Here is a 26,762-nt window from a genome sequence, read left to right as displayed (position 1 = left end):
TTTTTTTTTTTTTAAATTTTTTTCCCCTTTTAAGTTACTTTGCAGAGAACGATGGCTGATAAGGGGGAAAGCTATGTTCCCACGGAAGTATGTGATGTGTTGGAATCGGTTTCTTTTCTGAGTGTAGAGGATAAACCTTCACCCTTGGAGTCAACAGTATTGCCTAATACAGAGGAACAGCAGGTGTGGATTGGTTTTACAAGGTGTATTCTGGTGATGCTGGGTTGTTTTTTGGTGGATTTTGGGTTTTTTTAAGCTTTAATAAATGCTTCTTTGGTAAGAACTGCTGTACTCCTCTTCTCCTGAGACGTGTTTGATTCTTCTGCTTATTTCTTGTATGTCACATGGGTCATAGTCTGCACCAAATGCAGACACACGGTCAATGCTATGCGATCTGATGAGCTATACTTCGAGAAAAAAAAGTAAAGGACTTCAGTAAAATTTGAATGTAATGAGACGGTACTGCTCTTTTTAATAAGCTTTAAAAAATACATGGATCCTTGATGTGAAAGCTGATTAGGTGCTTGGAAATAAAAATCTATAATGCTCTGCTGTGCTCGAGCAGAAGATAATATTCCCAGCTCTGCCTTTTTAGAGGGATCCATTTCCTGGGTGACTTTTCCTCAGGTGACTTTGCTTTGTCTGATTAGTGCTGCTGGTCATGACAGGGCTTTGGAGAACTGGTAAATCCATCTGCTGAATGAAATGTTGCCAAAGTGAAGACTAAAACTCCTTGAGAAAGGAAGGAGTGCTGGGATCCCTCTAAAATGCTCCCTGCTACTATTGCTTTAAGTGGGAGGGGAGACTGTTGGGGGATGGAAAAGGCCACCTGAGCAACTGAGAATGGTTGCCTGCTTGTTACTGTGAGGAAGATGAGGGTCTGGTGCCTGGATGGTGGTAAGGAAGTGGTCTCTTGAGGCCAGGAATGTGTCAGTCAGTGCTAATGCTCCATAGGAAATGAAAGTGCTGTGCAGCAGCTGTTAGGATAACACAGCTTGAATTCAGTGCAGCGGGAGGCCAGAAGGTGGAAGCACTGCAGTTTGTGCCTCTGATAGTGTGTGCTTTCAAAATCAAAATACTGGTTTTGTCTTGAAAGAATGCTAAAGGGAGGGGAGTGGGGGAGCCCACAAGAAAAGGGTTACTTGAGGACAGTAGAAGGGAAAGAGGCAAATGAAAGCTTGGAGTCTGAACTTGACATGAAAGGAAAATTTAAGACATCTATATAAAATAGGAAACACTGTGTCAGATGGTATGCTGATATGATTTGGGGCTGTTCTGTTTAAAAAGTGGCAATTATAACGGTGTTTTGTATTTTCTTTTTAATGAATAGGTGTATGAGCCTTTGAAAGTCTTCTTGAGAGTGAGGCCCTTTCCTATAGCAGAGCTTGAAAGCCATGAATCCCAGGTTTGTTGTAGAACTAAGAAATAACATTTTTTTCCTCCCCTGAACAACACATTGTTGTTGTAAGGCAGAACTTTCTTTTTCCATAAGCCATGTACTGCCCTTTTGTGGAATTATTTGGCATCTGGATGGATAGATGCAAGATTTTTTTTTTCCCACCCCCATGACTTTTAATAATTTGTATGGTATAGACATGCACACCTGTAGCTCTTCAAAGTTTCACTGGGTACATTATTTAAAAATTGGTGTCAACTCTCTGTAGTGCTCAAGATACAGAGGCGTTCCATGGAAGAGATTTTGCAAATCTAGGCATAATTTGAGTATCTGACCCTTAAGCTTCTTTGAAATGCTTGAATAATCTCCTACCTCATCCTGGTGGCTTCTTGCTCAGCCATCCAAAATCTTCTGTAACCTCTACACTGTCAGATTCAGGTGCTTCAGTGTTTTATACACACACATGTACAAACACTTAGAATTGCTCCTCTCTCCCTCATTGTGGACACTGATGTGAAGAATTCCTTTAGCTGTCTGTCCTGAGAAGGACAAGGTCTCTGTATCATCTCTTAGCCCTTGTCTTTGCAGGCTGTCTGATTGAGGAGAGGCCAGCTTGAAGAGCTCTAAGAAAAGTTTAATGTTAGTTCTTATTTGCTTCTTGCAAATTGTTTTTAGAAAATGCATTCTTGCTTTTGATCTACCAGAGTTGGAACCTTGTATTGTTTTCACTCGGATAATTCTTCCCCCCTCCTTGCCCCCAACTTCCCTTTGCCTTTTCTTAGCTCTCCTTGAATAATGTGTACTTTCACAGTGCTTCCAGTTTGGTAAATTCCACAGTCTGAGCTGGCTCCAAGTGTAAATTGATTTGCAAAATCAAATTGTTTCAGGAGTTGTTTAGTACATTCCTCTCTGGAGTGAGACATTTCTTAAAAGCAGGGAGGAAAAAGTGAACATTGATGTTTGTCTAAATTTTTTTGTTTGCAAGTAGTTCAGGCTGAAATAGTTGATCTTCCAATCTATTAGCTGTAGAATTTGTTTTGCTTGGGATTAAGGCTTTTTTCTCAGCCTCCAATAACAGAATGATTGAAAGATCTTGAACATTTTTAGTGTTTTCTACTTTCTTTACTATCACCTGAATCCAAGAAGAAAATGCTTGGTCACAAATGGAAGAAACAGTGAAGTTAGCCCCACTTCCTAATTGTTAAACAGATCAATTTAATTTTTAGGTCTTTTATTCTTCCTTGCCATGCATAATTTTCAGAAAAGCACCTTTGTTCCAAATCTGTGGCACAAAAAAAACCACAAAAAACCCCCAAAAAAAACCAAAAAAAAAAACCAGAAAAAGTAGAACCCAAGACCTATTTCTTATAGTTACAGGCTGATGCTTTAAACAAAGACAATCAGCAGGTTAACTGATCAGTTGATGCTTATAGAAATAATGGTTTATGGAAGTCAAGCTTAAGAGCTCTGGGTGAAATTCTGTACTCCTGTCAGCAATTCTCCAGAGTCACCTGTAGGAAAGGAGGAAGTTATGGTTTTTGGATACAAATGATGTGTATGGTGCCAGAAATGGTCCAGCTCCTGCCAACTTACCTGCAGGGTTAGCTGAGGGAGACCAGTGGAGTGAGTTGTTACCAGCTGGCTTCCATCTCTGCACGTCTGACTGCTTTGGGCTCTACTCACAGGCTGCTATGAGCTTGGTGGCAGCTGATGGCACATGCTGCAGGTCCTGGATTATTCTGTAGCTCTCTAGGGTTTAGTACATCTGACCAGCACTCCTGTCCCTGCTGATGTGGGAGAAATGTTGAAGGCTACATAGGTTCAGAGCCTGGCGCAGTGAGGAGGTGATTGGTCTAAATTCAGAAAGCAGTTTCTTAGAGCTTCTCAGAAGCACAGAGTAAGCTGGGTTTGAGGAGACCTGCAAGGATAGTCAAAGTCCATTTTCTGTCCCTTCTGGCACAGGACAGCCCCAAGAGTCACACCATGTGCCTGAGAGCATTGTCCAAATGCTGATTGAACTCTGTCAGGCTTGGGGCTGTGGCCACTTCCTTGGGTATTCTGTCCAGTGTGCAGCCATTCTCTGGGTGAAGAACCTTTTTCTAATTTCCAAACTAAACATCCCCTGACACAACTTCAGGCCATTCCTTCAGTTCTTGTCACTGGTCACTGGAGAGATCAGTGCCTGCCCTTTTTCGTTTCCTTGTGAGCAAGTTGTAGGCTGCTATGAGGTCTGTACCAGTTAATTACTGGCATAGAGCTTCTATATCAGTTGACAATCACACTTGTTAATTGAGGCTCCTAGGAACAGCAGTACTTCCTACGTACATACCACACATGGATTATTGGCTTTAGAAGTTCTGGCCAGTCTCTGAACATAAATGCCTGATCAAGTTACAACCAATCCTTTCAGATGATGCATCAAGACATTGTTAAGCTATATTGGGAGTTCACTTTGCATCTTCGGTAGCCTAAATAAATTTTTCTTTAACACTGCATCCTACATTTATCTAGCTAGTAAGTATTTGGTAGTTGTAGTTCACCTTTACTTAAATGAGAATAGCAATAAAGTTACCTGAAACTGATTCAGTTTCTTTCATTAGTGGTAACACTATTTATCAAAGGATAATGCTTCAGACTTAATTTACTTTGTTAATTCTGCTCGTAGTCTGTTTCACACTGAAAATGACTGATGTAGAAAACCAATAGATTTCTATGTGATTTTATTTTTGTAGTGATTGTGCAAGTCACAATCACAAAATGAGTGTTTAGAAACTGTTCCCAAGGAAAATTGCTGGAAGGAATGCAAGTAAAAGGTTTTACCTCTTAGAAAACCCCAAAAGATTGCCTTGAGCCTTGACTTTGTTTATACTCTGGCTTTCATGTGAAGTGAATGCCTCTGTAGTGACATGCTTTGAGATGACATAGGTAAATTGTGGGACTTTTTGTAGCTCTGGTAAATGGTGAAGACACTTGGCTTTCAGGGGTTGTAGGAGGGGGTGTTCATTTTTTTTTGTTCAGATAACTTTCTTCCTGAATAACTTTGTGTTGTGTTTTGGTTTACTTTGTCTTGTTTTTTAAGGGTTGTGTAACTATTGAAGATGCACAGACAGTAATTCTTAATGCACCCAAAGAGTCTTCTGCAATGAAAAACAGTGAAAGAGGGATTGGTCATGCTGTGCACAGCTTCAGCTTTTCTCAGGTAGGCCAAATTCTTTCAGATTTTTGATTTTGTTTTTTTCACTACAATGAAAGCCAAATTTTTTATTATGTCATGCAATGTGATTTTTCTTATTTTAATTATATGTGATACTTGCCTTTTTTTTAAAAAAAACCCCTGCTTATTAATTACTGATAAGCTGTCAGGAAAGCTGCATTACAATGGAGATGCCTATTAGATGAGACAAAGAAGCTTCTTTGGCAGGTCTGTGGTTTTCTTTGATTAGATGCTACAGAAACACCTTGTAGGCACAAACTTACTGTGCTTCTGCTGTTCCTGCAGATGTTTTTATCTCAGAAACCTTATGTTTGTAGGAATTTATGTAAGCATGTACTTAGTAACTTCCTTTTGAAAGCATAGCAGCTTAACTGCTTAAACCTTATATACTGAAAGCAAATTTCTTAGCTTTGCCTACTGCAAGAAGGCACTGTTCTTACAGTACCAAAAGATAAACAGTTCCAGAGATTGAGTTATTTAAACCTTTGTAATGCTGATTTTCTCATCAGTTGTGGGTAACTGGTGAAGAGTGAGGAGGGAGTTTTACATCACCAGCAGAGCTCTTGAAAGTGTTCCCTGAACAGCATGTGCTCAATAGAATTCTGATCAGTTTATTTTAGGAGTAGGAAAATATTAAAAAATGAGTGTAAACCTGAGTGCCTCTCAGAATTAAGTAGGCATCCTGTGAGAACCCAACAGAAAACACTGAATCAGAAGGGGTTCAGGCAAGACAGGAGATTAAGCTGTTGTCTCCTACCCAGCTTGTTCTGAAAAATCAGTCATGTCTAATCAGTACTTAATATTTTGGCTTATTAAACTTTTGTGCCATTTATCACTTTTTTCTTTCTTTCCCTTATCCTAGGTCTTTGGACCAGAAACTACTCAGAGTGAATTTTTTGAAGGCTCAATGAAAGATATCATAAGAGCATATGTTAATGGAGTGAATGGACTGGTATTTACTTATGGAGTTACAAATGCAGGCAAGACATTCACTATCCAAGGTATAAAATATTTGCATGTACAAAACCCGAGTCAAATCCAATGACCAGCTTACATGAATGTTTGCACTTAATTTTTTAATATTTTTAAGGGACTTCAAAAGATCTTGGTATTTTACCTCGCTCACTTGATGTGATTTTTAAACACATAAGAGGAAGACATTACCTGAAGATGAACTTCAAACCATATTTGAGCAACGATGTTAAGAAACTAGAAGATGAACAAGTTAAACAAGAAGAAGCCTTAAAAACTGCTATTCTTGCATCACTGAAAGAGGTCAGTGTCCAAATGCTTCTTAAAGCTGTTCTGTAAGACAGGAAGTTTTAAAAGTCTTTATTCCACTATTGATTCTTTATATATATAAAAATCTACAGTATGCATACTTGGTTAACCTTGGAATAATAAGAAAATTGGCTGTTTTTGGAGCTCAGGGTAAACTGGAAGAACTTTCTGCAGCACATAGTTCAAACCAAAAATCATCAGAAAGCCAAATCTCAATTTCTAGTGAGAAATCTCCTCTTTAGAGGAGCAGTTCTGACACTGTGATGAGAGTAGCCTTTGAAAAGTCTGAGAGCTATATGACCTAGCTAAAACCTGGTTCTTGTTAAGTGGCTCTTCTTGCAGGTCGGCTTCCCAGGCTGGATCTTGGTGCAGTCATTCAGATGCTTGGACTAGCTCAGGAGAGATGATGGCACTGTCTTAGCAGAGGCAGTGAAGAAGGCAGGGAGAGTCCCTTTTGGTGGAAGACCAGTCTTAAAAACAGTCCTATAAACCTGAGTTTTATATAATTGCATAAAGAAGCTTTCTGACTCAGCAAGTGGAGTGAGATGCCACAAAATCAATGTTGTAAAAGGATTCCTGTCTGCCTTAGGGGATAGTATGTGACTAAGGCTGATCTTTGAAGACTGTAGGTAGAATAGAGAAGTCTTTACTGTGGCAACCCTCCTGTTATTATCTAGTAATTTCTGTTTCTATGGTAAGAAACTGTCTCACCAGAAAATGGGCATCCATGTACTTGGGACTATTTTATACTTCTAAGACCAGTTGCAGTTTGCTGTCAGATTTCTTTTGCTCAGAACATTTTCCCCTGAACTGTGGTTCTGTGCATCTAATCCCAGAATGCAGTAGGCTCAGCTGGTTATTATTCAAAGCAACTCTAAAGTAATTCTGGGATGCACAGAAATAATGATTGGGTTTTCTTTTTTTCTGTGGTCTTTAACACTAACCTTGTTTAAGTGCTCCAGTTAACCCTGACAAAATATCCTTCTATGATTCAAATTCATATGTTAAGTTTCACATTAAATTTTGTTGCTTAATTTAAATTCTGCAACCCCAAACTTGGTTTAGTCAGAGTCTGGTTAATTCTTGAGGAAACATCTTTCAGATGAAAAATCTGAATGATTACATATTTATTTTGTAAGTGTCTCTGAGTATGTGTATGCACATGGAGGAGGAGGGCATCTTAAAGAAAAGTTGAGATGGTTAGGAGGATAGTAAGTAAATACCTTCAAAAATTTTATGGAAGCTACAGCATTGAAAAGAGGAACAGGCAGGAGCCCAGGGTCTGGAACAAAAGATCAATATCTTATTTTGAAGATACCTCTATAAAAATATTTCCTTCTATTAAATCAGTCTGACTTACATGTAGCTTAGTAACTGAATGTTGCAGTAGGTGATCTAGATGCTGATACACTGCGGTGCATAGAGAGCACCGCTCCACCATCAGGAAGGACAGGTGAAGATGAATCAGGAAACTATTGCATGGCAGGACCCAGTTTGTGTGTTACAATGCTTGAAAAGGGATAACTCAGTGATCCCCAGTTCTGAAGCTGTGCTTCTTGATAGCTTGTGAATGAATAGCATCACTGTTTGGATGCTCCCTCAGCTGTAACCTGAGAGCAGATACGATTTGGTGGGCTTGGCTTTGGTTGACATGGATTTCTGTAGGCTCTTTTCCCAGGCTCAGTTTACATATCTCACAGAAAGAGTTTGCTGTTCCTTTCATTCTCCCAGTTTTAACTGCTCTTAGTTACTGCAGCAGTACTGTTTATGTTCTGTGTGCATTACTGCTGCAACAACTCTTGCTTAGGGTGGTTCATACCCTTCCTTCCCTTTTCTCGTTCTTTTCATTCATGGGGTTAAACACTGTTTTTTATGGGATTAAAATATGCTTTATGTGCATTCCTTTTCCCACCTGTTATTGTATTTCCTGTTAAATGTCAGCTTCTGTTATTGGCAAACAATGTCAGTTCCTGTTCATTCCCACTTGTTTTTAGACAGTCTTCTTCATGCTATCTTCTGTATTTCACTTGAAAAGCAGTGTAGCAACAGTTAATCCACTCCATTTTCTCACAATACCTTTACAAAAACTTATCACATGCACAACTAACATGGTACTGTTACAAAAACTTATCACATGCACAAGTAACATGGTACTGGGTTTTCTAAGTTCCACTGCATTTTTGACATGCATGGAAGGGATACCACGTGTGTCAGTCCTATATCCTGCTTGGCACTTCACAAGCAATGAAGAGGACCCCTGCTGTTGTTAGACCTCTAGTACTCAAGAAACAATCATGCAGACAGCTTCTGCAAAATGGTCATTTGTATTTTGTTGTAATTCTATTCTATTCTATGCTATTTGTCTTTAAAATGAAGACCTCAAAGTATGGCTTTGTGCCTCTCTGTTTGTAAGAATTCTGGCTTGGATGTACCAAGTGGGTAACGTTGGCACCAGCAGTCAATCCATGATCGAGGTAGTGCTGCATTTGAATAGCTTTAACACTAGGGTTTGCTTCTCTGGATCTGTTCCCTCCTACTGTAGGATGACCCTCTGTCAGGAAAGAGAAATCAGGGTGAATGTCCTGATTTAGAGTGGTCTATAAAATATGGAAAAAGAGAGGTAGTGGGTAGAGATGCTGGGCTGTAGTGGGTGTTGCTACTTTGTTACATTAGTTTTTCCAGAGGTAACTTCAAGGCTGTGCTTTGTTGAATCTTGACAGCTTTAAAACAACTCTGTTGGTGTAAAGAAATTCAGCAAATGTGTGTATTTAAAGAAACTGTGCTGTTGTCCATTTTTTGTGGCCTTTTAGTTCAGTCTGAATTAAAGCAACGTAGAGTGTTGGTTTGTCATGACTTAAGTCCTACCACCTTGGCAATTACTCCTGGAGGAAAGTTCTCCAGTTCTTTTGGATGACTGAAGCACTGTTCAGGTTTGGTCAATGGCTCATAAAGGCAGTCTGACAGAATCCTTCTAGGACTCTGAGGTTAAGTCTCAGTGTTAGCAGCAATTGCCCACCACAACTGGTGGCATTAAAGAGAATTTATTGATTATAGTTCAGTATTATTAAAACATTTCACTTTCAGCCAGAGTAAGGGTGGTCTAGCACTTAATACTGCTTCAGTATTTTAATCTTAAGTACTGGAATTGCTGTCATTTTTAACTTCTGCTTTTCTCATCTGTTCATGTGGATTTAATACTCTTTTATTTTCTCAAGGAGACAGAGAGCATCTCAAATGCTATAGCAAATTTCTGTGATGTGAAGTTGGATTCTTCTAACTGTACTTCAGACAATCACCCTTCTAACTCTCTAGGTAAAGTGGAAAACGGTTGTGTGTGGGGAAAAACATAATTCGAATTAAGAAATATTAGTGAGCTACTGCCAATGGATAAAAAATCCCTATACTATACTGCAAAGTAAATATATATAGGTTTTTACCATGTTTTTGTCTTCCTCTGGAGAAAGCACAACTATATAAAAATATTTTGGTAGTTTCACTCCTTTTGGGGAGATGAGGGAGACTTAGTTTTGCAAGTATAATGTATAAACTGCTGGAAGTCTGCGATAAAGCAAGGTCATCAGCTTAGAACTTGGGCATATTCTTGTAACAGATGACTGCTGAGAAGTCTGGACATTTTTGAAGTTATCCCTGTTTATCTAACTGTACAATACAGATGTATCTAAACTTTCTCCTTTAGCAGGCTCTATAGGTCCTTTTAGAGGATTCTATCCACTGATTTAAAATCTGTGAATGTGCTGATATTTGAACTCCTCCTCTGTTTTGGGTTAGCAGAGAAGAACTTTGTTCCATTTGATGTTCATAAGACTAATATGCACCAAAGAACACAAGCATCTGTGTGGATTTCCTTTTGTGAAATTTATAATGAATATGTGTACGACCTACTGAGTATTTTGTCTACATCAAAACCTCAAAGGCGCAGAGTCTTAAGAATTTGTGAGGATCAAGGAGGAAATTGTTACATTAAAGGTAATAATACTGTTTTATGACCTGGGCAGTTACACAGAATTTCTCTGATGATCAGAAATGTATGTGAAGGATCTCTTTTTGCAGATTTAAAGTGGATTCAGGTTCAGAGCACTGAAGAAGCCTGCAGACTACTAAAAATAGGAAACAAGAACCGAAGTTTTGCCTGCACCAGAATGAATGAGCAATCAAGTAGAAGGTTTGTTCCTGTAATTATAAGCATGCTCTGTCCCTTTTGAGGGGAAGGGAGGGCACTTCAGAATGTGTGAAATGAACCACTCTTCAATAATAGTTTAATACTTCCCTTGATTATTTTGCTTTTTTTATGAAATTCTCTCTGAAAGAAAGCCAGGAGAGACTCTGTGACTAGTAGTAGCTGCACTCGGATTGCTGTTCATGTCTTTGGCCAACGAAAAAGATCAAATCACGTTCATTTTTGAGTGCCAGCAGGGCTGTGCATCTTGGCAAATGCTAGTGGTGCTGAGTGAGAATGGCTGTGTGAGGATGTTGCAGGAAAAGCTGGTTAATCTTTCATAACTGGCAGTATAATTCTTGGAAACATGGAGCCTGTCACTGGGGGATATAGGAAGGATCAGGTTGTGTTGTATCTTGCAGTGCTGCTAGATTTTCTACATGCTTTTAGATTGCTGTGTTCAAGCTGAGCTTCCTTGGTGTCTTAAGAATTAAACCCTTACATTTTTATCCAGCTCTGGACAGGGATCGGGGAGAATCTGGCTTTTGATGGAGTGAGAAGAAATAGAGAAGGTTATATAAGTCTATTGAAAGTGCCTCCTTTCTTGATTTTAATGACCTCTTAATAATTTGCCCTTTAAGTGTGAAAGGGCCATGTTTTATTTTTAGCTAATGCAATCAGTGTCACTAAGCCTGCTTTTTTTTTCCTGTAAAAAGCAAGAGTTATGTTCTGTATTAGCTAAAGACAGCTGCTGTTCAATTGCATGCTCTTCTTACAGAGTTTTATGCCTAGAATGCCCACTGCTTAAGGAATATACTAAAGAATTTTGCATGCTGTTCTTCCTGATGAATCAGAGAAACCGGGCACTTCTGGTTTTGTGACTTTTCTCTTTGGTTTCAGACATGCCTACTGCCTGTGTAGATTGTTGTCTAAACCAGAGTTACAAACTCAGCCTTTCTGGAAAACAGAATTAGTTTAAAACCAAACAAGTAACTGTGCATATTGAAGTAGGCAAAACTACAGGACTGTAAAACTAGAACTTATTCTCTTCTCCCCATCATTTGTTTCTAAGTTAATCCTTCAGATTTGCCGAGTTCAGATATTGCCAAAGGTTTTCTATATGAAGTTGCTACATGACTACTCTTCTTTTGATCAGTGAACTGGCTTGGTGTTTTTCTCCAAGACAGGTTGTAGGCTTCACATGGTATTTTTCCTTTTCCTGTGTGAAAAGAAAGTCATAAAATGCAGCTTTTTTTTTTTTTTTTTTTGCTGCTGAATGAATGCATTGCAAAAGTAATATACCAAGATAACTAGTGAGTTAATTCTTGTCCTCTCTTTACCACTGAGCTTTCTGTAGCATACAAATTTTACTTTGCTTCAGCGACTGCTTAATTTTCATAACTGATTATTAAAAAGAACTTCTTTCCATTCCAGTCACAGTATATTTTCCATCAGGCTACTCAAGCTAACTGATGAGCATCAGCCACGTGTTCTTGGAGTATCAGAGTAAGTGAATGCTTCATGTGATTACCAAGAATGTAAATATTTTGGAAAAATTAAGGTGTAAGCATACCAAACTGCTGAACTTTCTAATAATACACAAATTCTCTGAGAGTTGGGAGGGAAATCAGAACTCTACTGAGCACATAAACTGACTGGAAGCTCAACAGGGACAAGCACAGAAGTGTTTTCCTGTCTCTTAAGGTTTTGCTGGAGCAGCTCTATCAGTAGTGTGCAAATTGAGGAAAATGTGTATTGTCTCACATAATGGGGAGGTGGTGGCAGAGTAAGACTATGCAGCAGCAGACTGTATGTCCTGGTAAGCAGGATTCAAGTGTCTGGCTGGTAGAGGGTGATCTCTGCAGCTGGAGGGCAGCAGTTGGTGCTGAAAGCCCCAGGGTTGGCATTGCCTATGCCAATCTGTCTTTCTGCTCTGGGACCAGACTAGTCTTCATGGGTCAAATGTTTGTGGCAACACATTTGGTGTGCTCCTAGAATGCAAATTAAAATCTATCATCCCAAAAGAATTCTGGTGGCATGATCTCAGACTGTTCCATGGTCCAATGTACAGTAGGAGGGGGCCATCAAATGATTTGCTTAAAAACTCTTCTCCATTAATGTAAAATGCTGATGTTAAGTGCACCCTGTGAGAGCAGTGTTCAGTCCTTACACTTAAGTCTCTGCTCTTTTATGGTTTAAAGAAAGCAGCCTAATCTTCTGGCCTGAAGACATTTAGATAACTTTTCTTGGGAAAGTGTGTCTTTTTGTTTTCTGATTAATTTAGTTTGGCACAGAAAAATGAAGACGGCCTATAACACAATGTTTTAGTTCAGTCCTAGCTTCCGCTGATTTCTCTCTGGTCTCTGCTGAGCAGGGATGGTAATAAATATACCTCACTGTGAGATAACACCTTTAAATGTCAGATGCTACAGTGATAAATACTCTCAAGAAAAGATAACTTGAGAAAATGGTTGCATCTGTATTTTTTTTGCTGTTCTGTATCATACTATATCCCCCTGGCAAAACTTGCAGCAGCTGTTAGGTGAATGACAGAGTTGGTATCTTAAGGAAGAAAAAAGCTTTTAATCTTGTGCTGGAAAAGGATAAAGAACATAAGGCTTTCATACACTTGAAATATGTGCCTTAATTTTTATAGGACTTACTTTAGCTGCATGAAAGTTTATGGTCTTACAAATTATTTTATTTAAATAAATTTATGTGTAAGTGAGTAATGGTATGGTCACATAAATTATCCAACTTCCAGAGCTTCCTGTATTTCAACAACTTTCCTAATATAAAGTAAAATTTATGGAATTCCTTGATTATTCAGGATGACTTTCTGATTGTAACCTATTGTGCCATGAGGGACAATTCAGTGGCCTGAGTTTAGCAGCAGATAATTGCTATAGCCAAGCAAAGAGCTCTGAGGTGAGCTGGGAAGGACTTCATGTATGTGTTCTGGATAACTCTTCCATGCAGGTTGTCGTTCTGTGACTTGGCTGGTTCAGAGAGGTGCAATAAAACACATGTCTTTGGAGACAGACTAAAAGAAGCAGGAAATATTAATAATACTCTTCACATCCTTGGAAAGTGCATTGCAGCACTGAAGCAAAATCAAAACCCAAAGTAAGTGACAAGTTATTTACGTGCCAAGTTTCAGGTGGAAACACTAAATATCCCTTTATATTTCTGCAAGTAGTTTGCACAGAGAAAAGTGGAAATCTACAAAATCTTTTAAGTCTTCTTTATTATAGATGTCACTGTAATACCTGCAGAGTTCTCCTTAACTGGTGTTCGTGTAGAGCAAAAATGGCAATTTGCAGCAAACTGCCAACACTTTTTTTAGTGTGTGTATATGAACAATACACTGTGTACAAAGCTTCAGTTTTGTCATCTTCACTTCCACCTGCAAATTATACAAGTAGATTCATCAGGCAGGTGATAGATGACCTGTACTTAGCTTTTGGCTTGTTCTGCTATCTGCTTTGGAACACTAGGAAAATGTGATGCATACAACATGCTACTTTTAAAAAATTCAGTTTATTGGAGAGCCTATGAAATCCAGGAAAGATCTTGCTCTTTGATATAAAATCACTTCGGCTTAAAATATGAGCATCCTACTGGATCTCTTTCCTGAAAGAGAGAAACAGAATTAAGGTGAGCTACAATAGCCCACAATTTTACCATTTTTATTTTGTTTCACAATTTTATTTTTTTCCCTCCCTGAGGATGAAGCCAATCTATATTCCATTCAGAGAGAGTAAGCTGACTCGTCTGTTTCAGCCATTTTTTTGTGGGAAAGGCAAAGTTTGTATGATTGTAAATATCAATCAGCATACTTCCACATATGATGAAACACTGCATGTAATGAAATTTTCAGCTATAGCCAGACAGGTAAGAGTATATCTACTTTCTCTGCTATTCTGCTTTTTTTTTTTTTTTTTTTTTTTTTTTTTTTTTTTTGTAGTGATTTTTAAAATGATCAGGTTGTATGAATTTTAGTGTGATTTGGATTCTTGATTCTTCATATTAGTTCTTCTGCATGTGCCTCTCTCTAAAAGGCAGTCTTTCCCATCTTCAAACCTATTTGTGGTAAGAAGTTAAGACAACTGCAGGTGTCTGACTGTTCAGTTCTACACCACTGATGTTCTGTGTAAAACACAGGGCACTTTCAGATATGACTGATTTATACCATATATCTGAACAAATGCAGGATTTCAATTCAAACTCTTGATGAATTACTTAACCTGGGTGCAGTTAAACATCTGTTGCACAAGATGAGTTGTTCACAACTTCTTGGACAGTTGGTGGTGGTAAAAGGATTATCATCTTCTTCTGTAGCCTAAATGAGATATTTTGCAACTGCATTGCTCCTATTTGGTTAAATGCAAGTAACCAATAATGAAGAAGTGTCTTGGCAAGCTTTTTCTCCATCTCCTTCAGTACCCTTGGGTGGATCCCATCCAGCCCCATAGACCTGTGTGCGTCTACATGCTGTAGCAGGTCAATGACCATTTCCTCCTGGAATATGGGGGCCTCATTCTGCTCCCTGCCTCAATCTCCCATTAAATTCAGGACTTGGGGTTGATGTTTGGCCTTAACCTCATCCAAGTTCCCTGAAGCTGCTTCTTGCAGGGAGTGGGATGATGGGCTGTGCTGTGTTTCATGGCAGAAATTCAGTAAATTTTTAGACTGGAGCTGCAGATTATTTCTGTCATGTAATTACACATCTGTAATAACATGTCTAATATGATCTCAGAGGAAGATTTTTCTAATTCTTTTCAGGTGTGACTTTTGTTATAAGAGTGTGCTGTGGAGACAAACTTCTGACATGCTGTCCTATGACATAGTTACTTAAAATCTCTATGTAAATAGCATGAATTTCTTGTTGCTTCAGGAAGGAGCAAGTGTTGTAGGGATTTTCTGCTTTTCATTAACTTTGCAAGAAACTACACCAAAACCCTTACATTTTAGGGGAAGAGAAACCACCTGTCTAGACAAGTATGCTAAGTTTGCTAGCAGATAATATTTCCATTTTCACTCTTTTTAGAGTACTTGAGTCTTATGTTCCTGTAAGAATTATGTTACATTGATGGATTTTTTTTTTTCTGCTAAAAGGCATGTAAGCTTTTGTTGACATTCATGTAATCATGAAATATTGTGTAAATACCACAATGCATTCATGCCACTTCTTCCTGGTATCCTGATACCTACAATATCAACAGCACTGGTAAATCGTCTCTGGATTTTTCAGGTGATCCAGAAAATCCTGCCCAAAAATTTTGGTTATTTTCCACCAAAGCTAGTTGTAGGTGATGGCAGACCTATGATGCACTTTGATGCTAACACATCTGTAGATGACTTTGCTGACAGTGCTGAAACCTCTGCAGAAGAGGAAGTGGACATCACCATTCTGAGTCATGAGGTAAATATGTGTCTACTCAGAACTGCACCCAAGAAAGCCATTCTGTTAGTTCTAATATTGTTTTAGCATAAGAGATGTGCTGAACGCTGCATCAAATGGGAAGTTTAAGTTTCTGTTCAGTGTCAGATTGACTAGACTTACGTGGCCTAGTTCAGTGTAGCTGTGGAAGGATGCCCTGTGGCTTTCTAGTTAGGTCAAGTGCTAAATTTGGAATTCAGCTGATTGCCCAACAAGAATACTAAGGAAGCAGTACATATCTTTAAAATAACATAATTTAGTTTTTTGTACCTTTTTCTTTTTTTCAGTAACAGCAGTAACTAGTTAAGACACAGCATTTTAAAAACAAAGCTATACAATCTAATAGCAATAAACTGTAAAAATCAAGTGGGTTTTATGTTGTTATGCTGTACAAACAAATATTTAAATGCCATAACGGAAGTGAACTTTTTCATAGTGGACACTATCAAGATGAACACAGGATGTATTTGCAGTAGAAATATATATTTGAAAATATTTAAACTTTGGCACAGACCCCCCAAAAAACATAAGTTTATAAAAAATACCCTCTGTGGATGTCTGCCTGTATGAATATTTTGTTTGAGATGCATGTCAATATGTGTTTCAGTCTTGGTTTTTGAACTGAAATACTTTAAATTTAGGACCTCTTGAAAGCTGCAGAGGACTTAAAGGAGAAGGTAGCTGCAGAAAGGCGAAGCAAGCTCCTTCTGGAGGTGAAGATACGCAAAGAGATGGCAGAAGCAATGTTTCGACAGCTGCTGGAAACTGAGGAAGCCTGGAGGCAAGTCACATTGCAGTCTGCTTTGGGACTGAAAGGGTTCCACATGCATAAATGCATACATGTGGGTGTAAGTGCATACATGTATATTCAGGACATATCTACTCATGTTATTTAGAGAAGACAGGGCTGGACAATTTCAAAACCTACGAAGGAAAGGGAAGAAAAAACAATAAACTTGTTCAGATCAGCCTCTTCCCATTTACAGTGAAAAAGTAATGCTGCTTTCTGTTCCACTTTCCTCTGTTGAATTTGCAATTACTGAAGCTTGTCCTGGCTTGTTATTACTACTTAGCAGATGTGGAAGATTGTTACAGGTACCCCACTGAGGCTATTTTTCCAAAAACATGACTGTCATGTTAATATGCATGCATGTGCTTAAGGAAGTTTGAATCATCTCTTTTGAGCTCCTCTGCATGACTTATGAGCCACTGTTAGTTTACTATCTTATGAGTTACTGTGCCCTTATGAATTATCTTATGAATTATGAACCCTGCACTGATGTTAATTTAGGAATTTTTTTTCCTCAAATCCAGATTCCTCAAGTTGAGTTCACTTCCTCTTAACTCTTCTTTAAATCAGTTTCCTGCTGTTTGAATTGTTTAAAAAATTAATACCAAGTTACCAGCTGAGCACACTACGGTTTAACCCCCGCACTGGCTTTAAAATTGTTAGGTTGCCTTTGGCCAAATACATGAATTAGCATTGATGCTTTTTCTCAGTTCAGGTGATTTTCTGCATCATTGATGGGGCATGTTTTTAAATTTTGACAGAAATATGGAAAGTATTGAATTAATAGATGGGGAGGAACTTCTCACAAGACTATGTAGTGAGAGGACAAGGGGGACTGGATTCAAACTGTGAGAGTTGGTTGAGCTTGGTTGTTAGGAAAAAATTCTTTACTGTGGTTGTGATGAGGCACTGGAACAGGTTGTCTAGAGAAGTTGTGGATGCCCCATTCCAGGAAGTGTTTGAAGGACATGTTGGAAAGGTCTAGTGAAAAGTGTCCCTCCCCATGACAGGGATGAGAGAATTAGATGATCTTTAAGGTCCCTCCCAACTCAGGCCACTTTGATTCTATGAAAATTAATTTGGCATTTATCTTGAATGGAAAAAAACAACTAAAACCCAAAGTGGATGCATGTTTCAAATATAACATCTAAATGGGTGTGGTCACTTCTCTTGCTGTATGTTGGTGGGTTTTATTAATTTCTGTAATTTTTTTTGGACAGGTGTTAAGTGTGTGTTTTTCTATAGCATTTCTTTGGTATATGCCAAGTAGAAGTTATATTTTGGTGCAAGTCTGTAGGATCACTGAGATTAAAAGGAAAAAAGTGCTTCTTTGTCTTTTTGTTTCACTATTTCTGGTTAGAGAAATGACTTGAATGTGCTCAGTTGAATACATGTAGTCACATGTACTAGCTGGAATGCAAACACGTTGTTCATAACAAACATGTTCTCTTCAGCAACCGCTTGGAAGATATGAAAGACAGCTATGAAGAAAAACTCGAGAGCAAATTTGAAATGTATAAAGAGGCCATTAAGAAACATGCATATATGTGTGCAATGGAACAAATTGAAGAGCATTATGTTCCCATAGAAGAATTTCTAGCTGAACAAGAGAAAGTTGAGGTATGGCTTGACTGCCATTAAAGTATGCTCTAGCCTCTTAACTGTAAATTTTGCTTTTCTTTAACAGAATCACTCTGGGATTTTGGATATAACACTAAACAAGGAAAATAACTCGCAGTTCAGCCTTGCTGTTCTGTGTTCAATGCTCACCATAAGCATACAGATGTCTTCTCTCTGGCACCACCTGTAGTGCACAGCTAAACCTTTTGATTTTTGAGGGCACAGTTCAGTTAAATCCAAGTAGTCTTTATCTTTGTGGCGCAATAGCTGGAACGCTCAGGGAAATGATGTATACAGGAGTCCGGCTTTCTAGAGATCTTTGGGATCATAGGATGTAGATTAAAATGCTGCTCTGAAAGGGTGATGGGGAATTTGTTACAGGATGGCTATTTTAATTATATCTAATCTCTGGTCTGGAGGTGGTGGGAGCATTGTGGGATAAGAAACTCATGAGAAATCCAACTTCATGCAGGAGAGAACTGAATCTCTTGAATGTACTTAAACACAGAATTGCTCAGAGTTGGCATTAGTAAGTTGCTGCTCCTTTTGCAATGCAGCCAGGTTAGCTATGAGCAACTCAGTTTTCTAAGCTCTGCATAGATGGTTAAGTGCATCCAGGCAGCAGATGAGCCCTGTGGGTCTTGTTGTTTTCAGAAGGTTTTCAGTGGAAGAATAGAACAGCTGTGGTGTCCGCCAGAGGAGCTTTCTCACTGCAATCTCCTGTTCTGGAACTGATAAGCCATCACACTCTATGGATAGGCAGGTTCCTTTCAAGATATAAGTGGGTTTCTCCTGTAGATTGTGATATATAAATATTTCTGCTTTTACAGCTCTCCATTCAGGTGCTGACAGGCAACACCATATTATGTAATGGCCTATGTTTTTCCATCTCCTTCAAATTTGTCTCTTTTCCTCACTTGGACTCTTTTTCTGTGTTCAATTAAATCCTAGCTATACACTATATTAGAGTGGACAGAAAGAGTTTTCATAGTGCTCTTATACTGGTCAAGAGGCTGCGTAAGGGAAGATTCAAAGAGCAAGATGCTTTGGGTAGCAAGTCAGAGAAGAAATTGTTGAAATTCCTGAGATGTAGAAGGGTTAGTTGACAAAGGGAGACAACAGCATTAATCTGGATGGGCAGCTTCAGAGAACCAGAATTAGGTGAAATAACTTTTCTTGATGATGCCACTTGTTTGATTTCTCGCTCTGAAATACCATACCAGCAATCTGACAGATACTGGGAAAGAGTTTGAGATTAAAATGTAGCTCTATGAATTAAGTTTTTCCTTAGTTAGCAAGGTAACTTGCAACAATGTTTAGCACATACATGCTAAAGTTTCCTTTCTGCCATATGGTTACTTTTAATAGAGTTTGGAAATGCTCAGACTGGAAGAGCTGACTCATTTGCAACTTCTTCCTAGATGTTTTTGTGACCTGAGTGTTATCCCTTACTGTGATTTCCTAAGCATAACCTGTGAAATAATTTAAAATTACACATGTGTGTGTGGTGTAATTGAAGGATGTGCACTAATGCATCAGATAAAGCAGAAATGCAGACAAATTCTACCATATGCCCTTATTTTTTCAGGATAGAGAGAAGAAAATACGGCAATTGGAAAGGCAGCTTGATGAACAGTCAGGGAGGCTGTTGGCTCTGGGAAGTCTGAGCTTGGATGTTCCCACTACTGAAAATAACATGGAACGAGGTAGGAATGTCATCTGGGTATCCAAAGTTCAGTTTACTCCTGGTAATGTGTATAAACAAACTTTTCTTTTGCCTGTAGATCTTATGGACAGCACATTGAAGAGAGCCAATGAAGGATTGCAGAAACAATGTGAAGAGAAGGAAGAGGTAGCTCTTGCTTAGTATTTGTCTGGGGATAATGGTTGTAAACCCTATCATGGTTCGATGCCTAAAGATGTGCATTGCAGACAAAAACCATGAAGATTCCTGCAAATGGGCATTGAGCTTATTTAAAAAAAAAAAAAAAGCCCTTGCTCAATTGTGGATGACTTTTGCCAGAGACTGTTCTGTCATTATTCTGGCCTGTAAAATCATTTGCTACTGTAACAAGTCATGGTGAATGCCGTGTGAGTTGGAAGGAAGTATGTTTAGCTTTGGGCTGGAATTTATTGTAAATATTGCTGCCATGACCTCAGAGCTTTCCTTCCTGAAATGCTGCCTGCTTCTGCATAGGGAACAGTTACAGAACCTGGTAACATTTTATATTTTAGAGCTAAAATCAAAATAGTGCCTTAAAGCAGTCCTTTCTGGAAGTACTCAATTCCACTATCACCCTAAACTTAAGTAAAGGTGAATATATCTGTTCTTCAAACAAGATCTCTGTGCTCTGAGTACCATATAGAGGTGGGAATTATGGAAAACAATTTTAAAGTATGCATTTTTATTCTTCCTTGAGTGATCTTCTTGTAAAGATCCAGTTAATTTCCCATGTTTAAAGAGGATGTGGGGAAAAGGGAAGACATGAGTCTTGCTTCTTTCTCTAATAGCAAATATGAGTAGGGATTGGAGCAATAGTTCCAGCTGGTTCTAACAAGCCATGTAAATGGAAAGTGAACTTAAATATCTTTCTATTGAGAAAGAATAGTTCAAAAATAACTTTTTTCCTTACCAAGTTTAATGTCTCGTGCTATGGCTGTAGGATTTGTTTTCCATTGTTTTTTAGAGCTCTACATAATTTTCCCATGTCACTTTCAAATTTTGGTGAAAGTTTGGCTTTTATGCTTGTTATGAGGATAGAGTTATTGGTTGGTTTGTGTGGCTAGAAAGTGTTAGAATGATGAGATTGGTTTAAACCAGTCTCACTTCAGTTATTGCCAGGAATCATTCTCAGTTCATTCCATCAGTGCCTTTCTGCTGCTTTGCCTAAGATCAGTGCATGTGTGACTTGTAATTCACCACTTTTTTCTTCCCATTCAGCCATTAAACATGGGCTAATGGTGTGAATTTTTTTAGCAATTGTGTAGAAGCAAATTAGCAGTAACATCTATTTTTCTACTTCAGAATTTTTTGCCTCTTGGGGCTTAGGCTTAATCCATTAATTTTCCCATCTGAAAGGTGAGGTCTTCTGTGGTAACTTTGCTCCAATGTAAATAGTATTAATGAGATAAAAGTGTTCTTTGAACTACTCTTACTGAAATGGAGCAGGCTGTTCCAGATATAGCTTGGTCTGTGCTACGGTTTATTGATTGGCAGGTCTGTAAATCACAGTAGCTTCAACACAACAGCCTTTGAATGCTCCAGCTACATTTTATCACCTGAAATGATGAGCTGGGACAGAGGAGGTTGGGAGAAGCAGACTTTCTTGTTTTGATCTTGCAGTTTGCACTGTTCTAGTCATAAACAAAATTAATGTAAAACATGCTGTTCTGAACTTCCATGTGTATGGGCTTTATTTTCAGCTTATAAAATCTCTGAAGTTTAAAATACAGAAACTAAATGAAGCCCTGCTAGAAGCTAATGAAGGCTACAGAAAAATGGCAGAAGAAAACAGTCAACTGAAGCACACAATCATGCTCAAGGTTAGTCAATGATTTAAAAACAACTTAAATATGGTTTGTATCTGTATTGTACTGGCTGCTTCTGCCTCTTTTTATATGAAAAACCACTGTTAAATTAGCATTTGTTTTGATGTTAGCATTTTTTCTGTGCCTAACTTCCTGAACTATGAGCTCAGAGTCCTTGTGTTTCACTACTTGACTCTGAATTTTGTAAGACAAAACTCATTTTTCAACTTAAGTGATAGACTCTGTCAATGGGGTAACTCTGCTGACAAAGCCTGCTAATCTAAAGATGTCATGAATTCTTGTCAAGCAAAGAAAATACCGCTTAGAACTCATCATGAGCCATGTTGCTGAGGCAAGCAAGGTCAGTGCACAAATGCTACTGCAATAAGGCCTAAGGATCTTTGGCTTTAAAGCTATACTGATGGTGCTGCCAGAAGTGGCCGAATAGACATCTTCCTTGAACAGCAGGGACCTCCTAAAGTTTACTGCATCTACCCTCAGATATCAACTAGATTCCTAAACAAAAAAATGAAACTTTTCAACTCTTGGCATTTTGAATCTATGCCTCACTTGTAAGGTATAAAAACTCACTCTGCAGGTATAATAACTGCTTAGTGATGTCTTTCTTTGAACATTAGATTATTTTCTGCATACTTTTTACTTTAAATCTGAGACTGAAAATTATTTGACTTGAACTTTTTAATTGGAAGTTACCTTCCTATCCCTCATTAATAGGAAGGTGATTTTGTTAACCACCGAGACTAAAGAGTGTATTTAACACTGTATATTGCCCATGCAAAGGATTTACTCATCCTGGTTAGCACACTTATCTATGAGAGTTTTGATTTGGCCAGTTTTGCTTTCAGAAATTGCAAGGCAAGAAAGCCACCTTTATCTGGCTCCTAGAACATCATCAGTTCTTTGCATAGTGTGGCAGAGCATTTCAGCATCAGCTTCTTAGGGACTTGGTCTCTAACTAGATTGGATGGCTCTGTAGTTTGCTGGGTTTTTAATTACTTTGATGTAATTTAGAGGAAATGGGTAGTGAATGGCCATATGGCATAGTAATAACAAGGGTGTTTATGGGTTTAATAAAATAATGTGAACCAGAAAATTAACTGCATGAAAGAGACCATGCAGTGGTCCCATAGTTAACACAGCCTTATCCTCATAGGATCAAGAAATGAATAGTCTTCAGAACTGGGCTAAACGTGTTCTTGAGCTTGAAGAAACAGTGTCTTCCCTGCAAAAAGAGCTTGAAGAACAGAAGAATTTCTTTTCAGAGGAGTTAAAACAGCAGAAATCCAGGAGAGGTTTGCTGGCTAACCTGAAATCCACAGTAGCATCCACTGCTAGTACACCTCTTGGTAAAGGCTGGGGGAAGTATGAAGAGCCTTCACCCTATTCAAGAAAACAAGAACTGTTGCCACATAAAGCAAAATAATAATATTTGAGAAACCAAAGTGTGCAATTACTAGGCTTCTTTATTAGCTACCAAACTGTTGGTAGCCCTTTCTTACTCTTAGATGCCATCTTCACTGTCATCTTCATGTTGACTGAGAAAAATGTTTAATACAGAACTTTTTAAATTGAATCAGGCTTGAATTTAGATCTATAAAAGTTTGAGTCTAGACATGTGCTTTTACTGTTGATATAGGGATGTGATTTGAGAAATATATGTATATTTTAATTCTGGAGTAACTGCTATCGTGGTCTCCTGTACTGATAAATGTGTGGTTCATGCAAAGTGGAATGTCCCTCATCTGCTGTTTGTTATGTTTATAAGTTATTTTATATCATTGTCAATTCCTAGAAATCACATGGCTTGCAAACTTAATCCTAAGTAGTTAAAATAGCATGGTTCTTCAGTTAATCTGGTTTTGACCTGGAGACTCCCTTCTTGGGACCAAACTAAGTAAGCTGCTAAAGAAGCTGATGAAATGAAATCTGATCTGGCTCCTTGCTATTTTTCAGCTAACTTGGCTTTGTAAAGAAATTTGTTTTAATAAAATTTGAATTTCCACTAGGAATATGTATTAAATTTTGAAACATGTATTTAATAAAGTTTTCCATTGCTAAATTCAGCTGACTCTTCATTTTATCAATCGGCAAAACCAAGATAAGAAAAGATCATGAAGTTAGAGCCCAAATAATGACAGTGATTGGTATAGGATGATCTTGATTTGAAAGAATCATATCTTTGATTATATTACTTACATTTTATCTAGCAGTTTAAGGATGGAAGACTGGAGCATGATAAAATTTGAAGCAGTTTTCCTAGAGTCCTTTCCAGTCAGTGAAGGTGAGGGGATTTTTAACTACTGTGGAAGTACAATGCCTGTAATTACTGGAGGCTTGCTGTGGAATCTCTAAGTAAATTGGATTGATCAGTGCCTGGAAGGGAGTTTCTCACAGTGGAAGGGACAGAGTTCAAAGCAAGAACCTCACCCTCCCAGGGGAGACAGTAGGTGGTGCAGCCTTCCCGTGTGACAGGACAGCCCTGCTCCGCTGTGACTCCTCTTGCCAGGCTGCTGAGAGTTTTGGGTTGGTCTGTGATCAGTAATCACTCTGACATCTGTTTAATGAGGCTGTAGAGGCTGAACTCCAGCCACTTCTTGTCTCATGTTTTGAACCGTTTCTGTTAAATACAGTGTTATCTGGTTTTAGTAGTTCTGAAGGTCTATAATCCCTGCAAGGTAGAATTTCTAAAATATTTGTCTACTCCCACATAAACTATTCCAGCTATTAAAAAATATTTTGGTGTAGTTATATGAGACACTGAATGTTGATCTCTTGAATAAGAGAGCTGTTACGTACAAATTGCTTTAGGAAAAGCAATTAAAACAGAAGTTAAAAAAATGATCAGAACAGGCTAATACTGGAAAATTTCCATCATACCATTTCAAACTACCTCATGCTACACCTTGGCAGCCTGTCTAGCAATTTTATGTAACACTAACTGTAACCTCCTACTCCCTGAGCAACTGCTCTTTCTATGTTCCCTCTTACTTCCCAGAGCTCTTTGGTTGGCTACAGGAAATAGTTTGAAAGACAAAGTTACATTATCTTGAGCTTTTTTTTTTTCTCTTTTTTTTTAGTCTTAAAATAAAATGAAGCCTCTATGGCCTGTGCTGAACTGTTAAAGTTTTCCCAAAAGTTGTGAAACTTTTGCACAATGTAGCTATTATGTTCAAGGCTTTTGAGAAGCTGTTTTCAAGAATAGTTGTGGGTTGGTTCTTCTCTTCAATGCCTCCAGGATAATAAGAAACTACAAGAAGAATGCAAAAATGGTGGGTTTGGTCTTTTTCAGTTTCTCAAAGGTGTAAGGAGAGCAGAGTCCATTAATCTTGGTAGTGGTGATAATCAGAGATTCCCCTGTTCCACATGAAGCTACCACTGGATAGAACATCAGCCATTTGTTTTATCTCAAATCACTACCATACTACTAGCTTCAGATTAAGTGTTTATTAAAATTAAAAATCACCATACAATAGAAACTATTTACATATTTAACTGATAGTCTGTTTAAACTGCACAGTTGGACTGAAGGAAGCCCCTGGAAAAGGAAAGCCATGAATACTTCTGCTGCTGAGCTTCAACTGCAGGCACACTGAAGCTTTCTCAGAAAAGTTTTAAGCTTCTGCAAAGTACCATTTGCCTAAATAATTGGGCTGAAGGATGGCAAAGATGTGTACTGGGTTTCAGTTTTAAGAACCAGTGTCACTTTGAAAAAGAAGTAATCTATGCTGGGCTGTGCTTACATTGCAAGTGCACTAGCTCAACTCTTTGGGTAAGTAATTTGATAGAACAATTCAATAGAGAGCACAGCAACTTGCCTTTTAAGAATTAGATTTGTAATACTAAGCAACAAATGACAGTGTCACTGCAATATAACTTGATATCTTATTGCATGTTTCCACAAATTGTTTTTGATAGTGCTAGAGCTAGTTTTAGCTTTCAAACAGATTTGAGGTTAGTTGATTAAAGCAGCAAAAATATAAGGAATATTCTTGAATAACCACAGAGGATTAAAAATTAAGATTAAAATATTTTCACTGGTAACATTTTCAGTGACTGCAATGAAGGTATTAACTTCCTTCAAAATCCTGTGCTTTTCCATGGACTTCAAATGATGACTTTGGCCTTGTGGGAAGCTGAAGCTTGAACAGAGAGTGAGGTGTGCTGCTGTGTCTGCAGTCATGTGTGTTCGTCTTGCACTTCTGCATCTGATGGTTCCATAATGCTTTGAAAAGTTTTTAAATTTAGGGAACTTTTTTCAGTGTAAAGAATTGCATACATTACATAACTCTTCCTCCAAGGAAACCTTCACATTGTTTAGAAAGTCTTACAAGAGGTGATAGTATGCCTGATACTAATGTGAAATAACAAGGATAGAAAAAATAATTTTTGCAATATGCTGTATTCCAAAAAAGATGATTTAAGAACATCACCATGTCTTAAATCTGTAAGTTCTCCTTTGTGACTTTTTGTTTTGAAAACAGCTGTTCATGCATCCTCCCAACCCTTTTATCACGGTCTCCTTGTAACACATTGCATGACTTAGATCCTAAGAAAGTCTTGTCAAACTGTACCAGGGCATGATTGCTTTCCTTCCTTTGCCCTCTCCACCCCAAAAAGCCTGCTTGCTTTGGGGTGTATCTACAGATGCAAACCACAGAGCCTTTAAGGAGAACTTGAAGCTTTAGAGGAACTGTTTCAACTAAATAAAACCATTATTTCTCTGCAGAATTATTCTTCAGCATTTCAGCTTCCACACTCAGTTAAGACATCTGAATGCGTGAAGTAACTGGTTTGAGCAGTCTCTTCTAAAGACAGTCTGTGCCAATGATCTGTGGCAATAGAAAAAGTGTTCTTTGCTCTATGGCTGTTGTTGATACTGCCCTTCTGTTGCTGTGTAGAAGTCATCAAGCACACTCTGTAGGTAATCAAAGGTTGGCCTCTCTTCTGCTTTGTCTTTCCAGCATGTTTTCATGATATCATAAAGCTCAGCTGGGCAGGTTTCCATGCGTGGCATTCGGTACCCACGCTGAAGAGCAACCATCACATCAGAATTGCTCATACCTTAGGGAAAAAAAAAAAAGATTTAATGAAATTATCTCCATTCCTAGAGAAGTTTAGAGAAGTTTTTTTTTTCTTTTTTTTTTACTTCACTCCAAAGAGCTCCACCCACTAGTATAATACCTTTGCTACTTATTAAAGGTAGCTCCTAGCATGAGTTCAATAAACAAGGTCAAGGCGTGCACCTCGATGGTGTGCACCAAGCAATGAGGGACTTGCTCTGAAAATCCTGGT

General features: G+C 38.3%; 2 protein-coding genes across 6 annotated transcripts in view; one reads left to right on the top strand and one right to left on the bottom strand.

The window, feature by feature from the left end:
- Window positions 1-51: 51 nt before the first annotated feature.
- Window positions 52-24,771, top strand: LOC121340168 (kinesin-like protein KIF20A). Its single transcript, XM_041412725.1, has 18 exons — window positions 52-183; window positions 1,331-1,405; window positions 4,476-4,595; window positions 5,473-5,611; window positions 5,701-5,885; window positions 9,107-9,203; window positions 9,681-9,878; window positions 9,963-10,074; window positions 11,503-11,574; window positions 13,048-13,194; window positions 13,797-13,962; window positions 15,323-15,493; window positions 16,153-16,292; window positions 17,756-17,921; window positions 19,510-19,627; window positions 19,706-19,773; window positions 21,345-21,464; window positions 22,624-24,771. The coding sequence occupies exons 1-18, from the start codon at window positions 52-54 to the stop codon at window positions 22,891-22,893; spliced, it is 2,496 nt and encodes an 831-aa protein (XP_041268659.1). The 3' UTR covers window positions 22,894-24,771.
- A 131-nt stretch (window positions 24,772-24,902) lies between these two features.
- The window catches only part of LYN (LYN proto-oncogene, Src family tyrosine kinase), a 48,552-nt gene continuing 46,692 nt past the window's right edge, over window positions 24,903-26,762 (bottom strand). For all 5 annotated transcript variants that reach the window (XM_041412726.1, XM_041412730.1, XM_041412728.1 and 2 more), the window contains exon 13: window positions 24,903-26,531. In XM_041412726.1, coding sequence (XP_041268660.1) covers window positions 26,329-26,531 — 203 coding nt within the window. In that variant the 3' untranslated portion in view covers window positions 24,903-26,328. The remainder of the gene's footprint in view (window positions 26,532-26,762) is intronic.

Source organism: Onychostruthus taczanowskii, unplaced genomic scaffold, assembly GCF_017590055.1.
Source record: "Onychostruthus taczanowskii isolate IOZ18803 unplaced genomic scaffold, ASM1759005v1 scaffold4, whole genome shotgun sequence".
Lineage (NCBI taxonomy): Eukaryota > Metazoa > Chordata > Aves > Passeriformes > Passeridae > Onychostruthus > Onychostruthus taczanowskii.
Note: the sequence above shows the minus strand (reverse complement) of the source record. Positions and strands in the feature narration are given on the sequence as shown.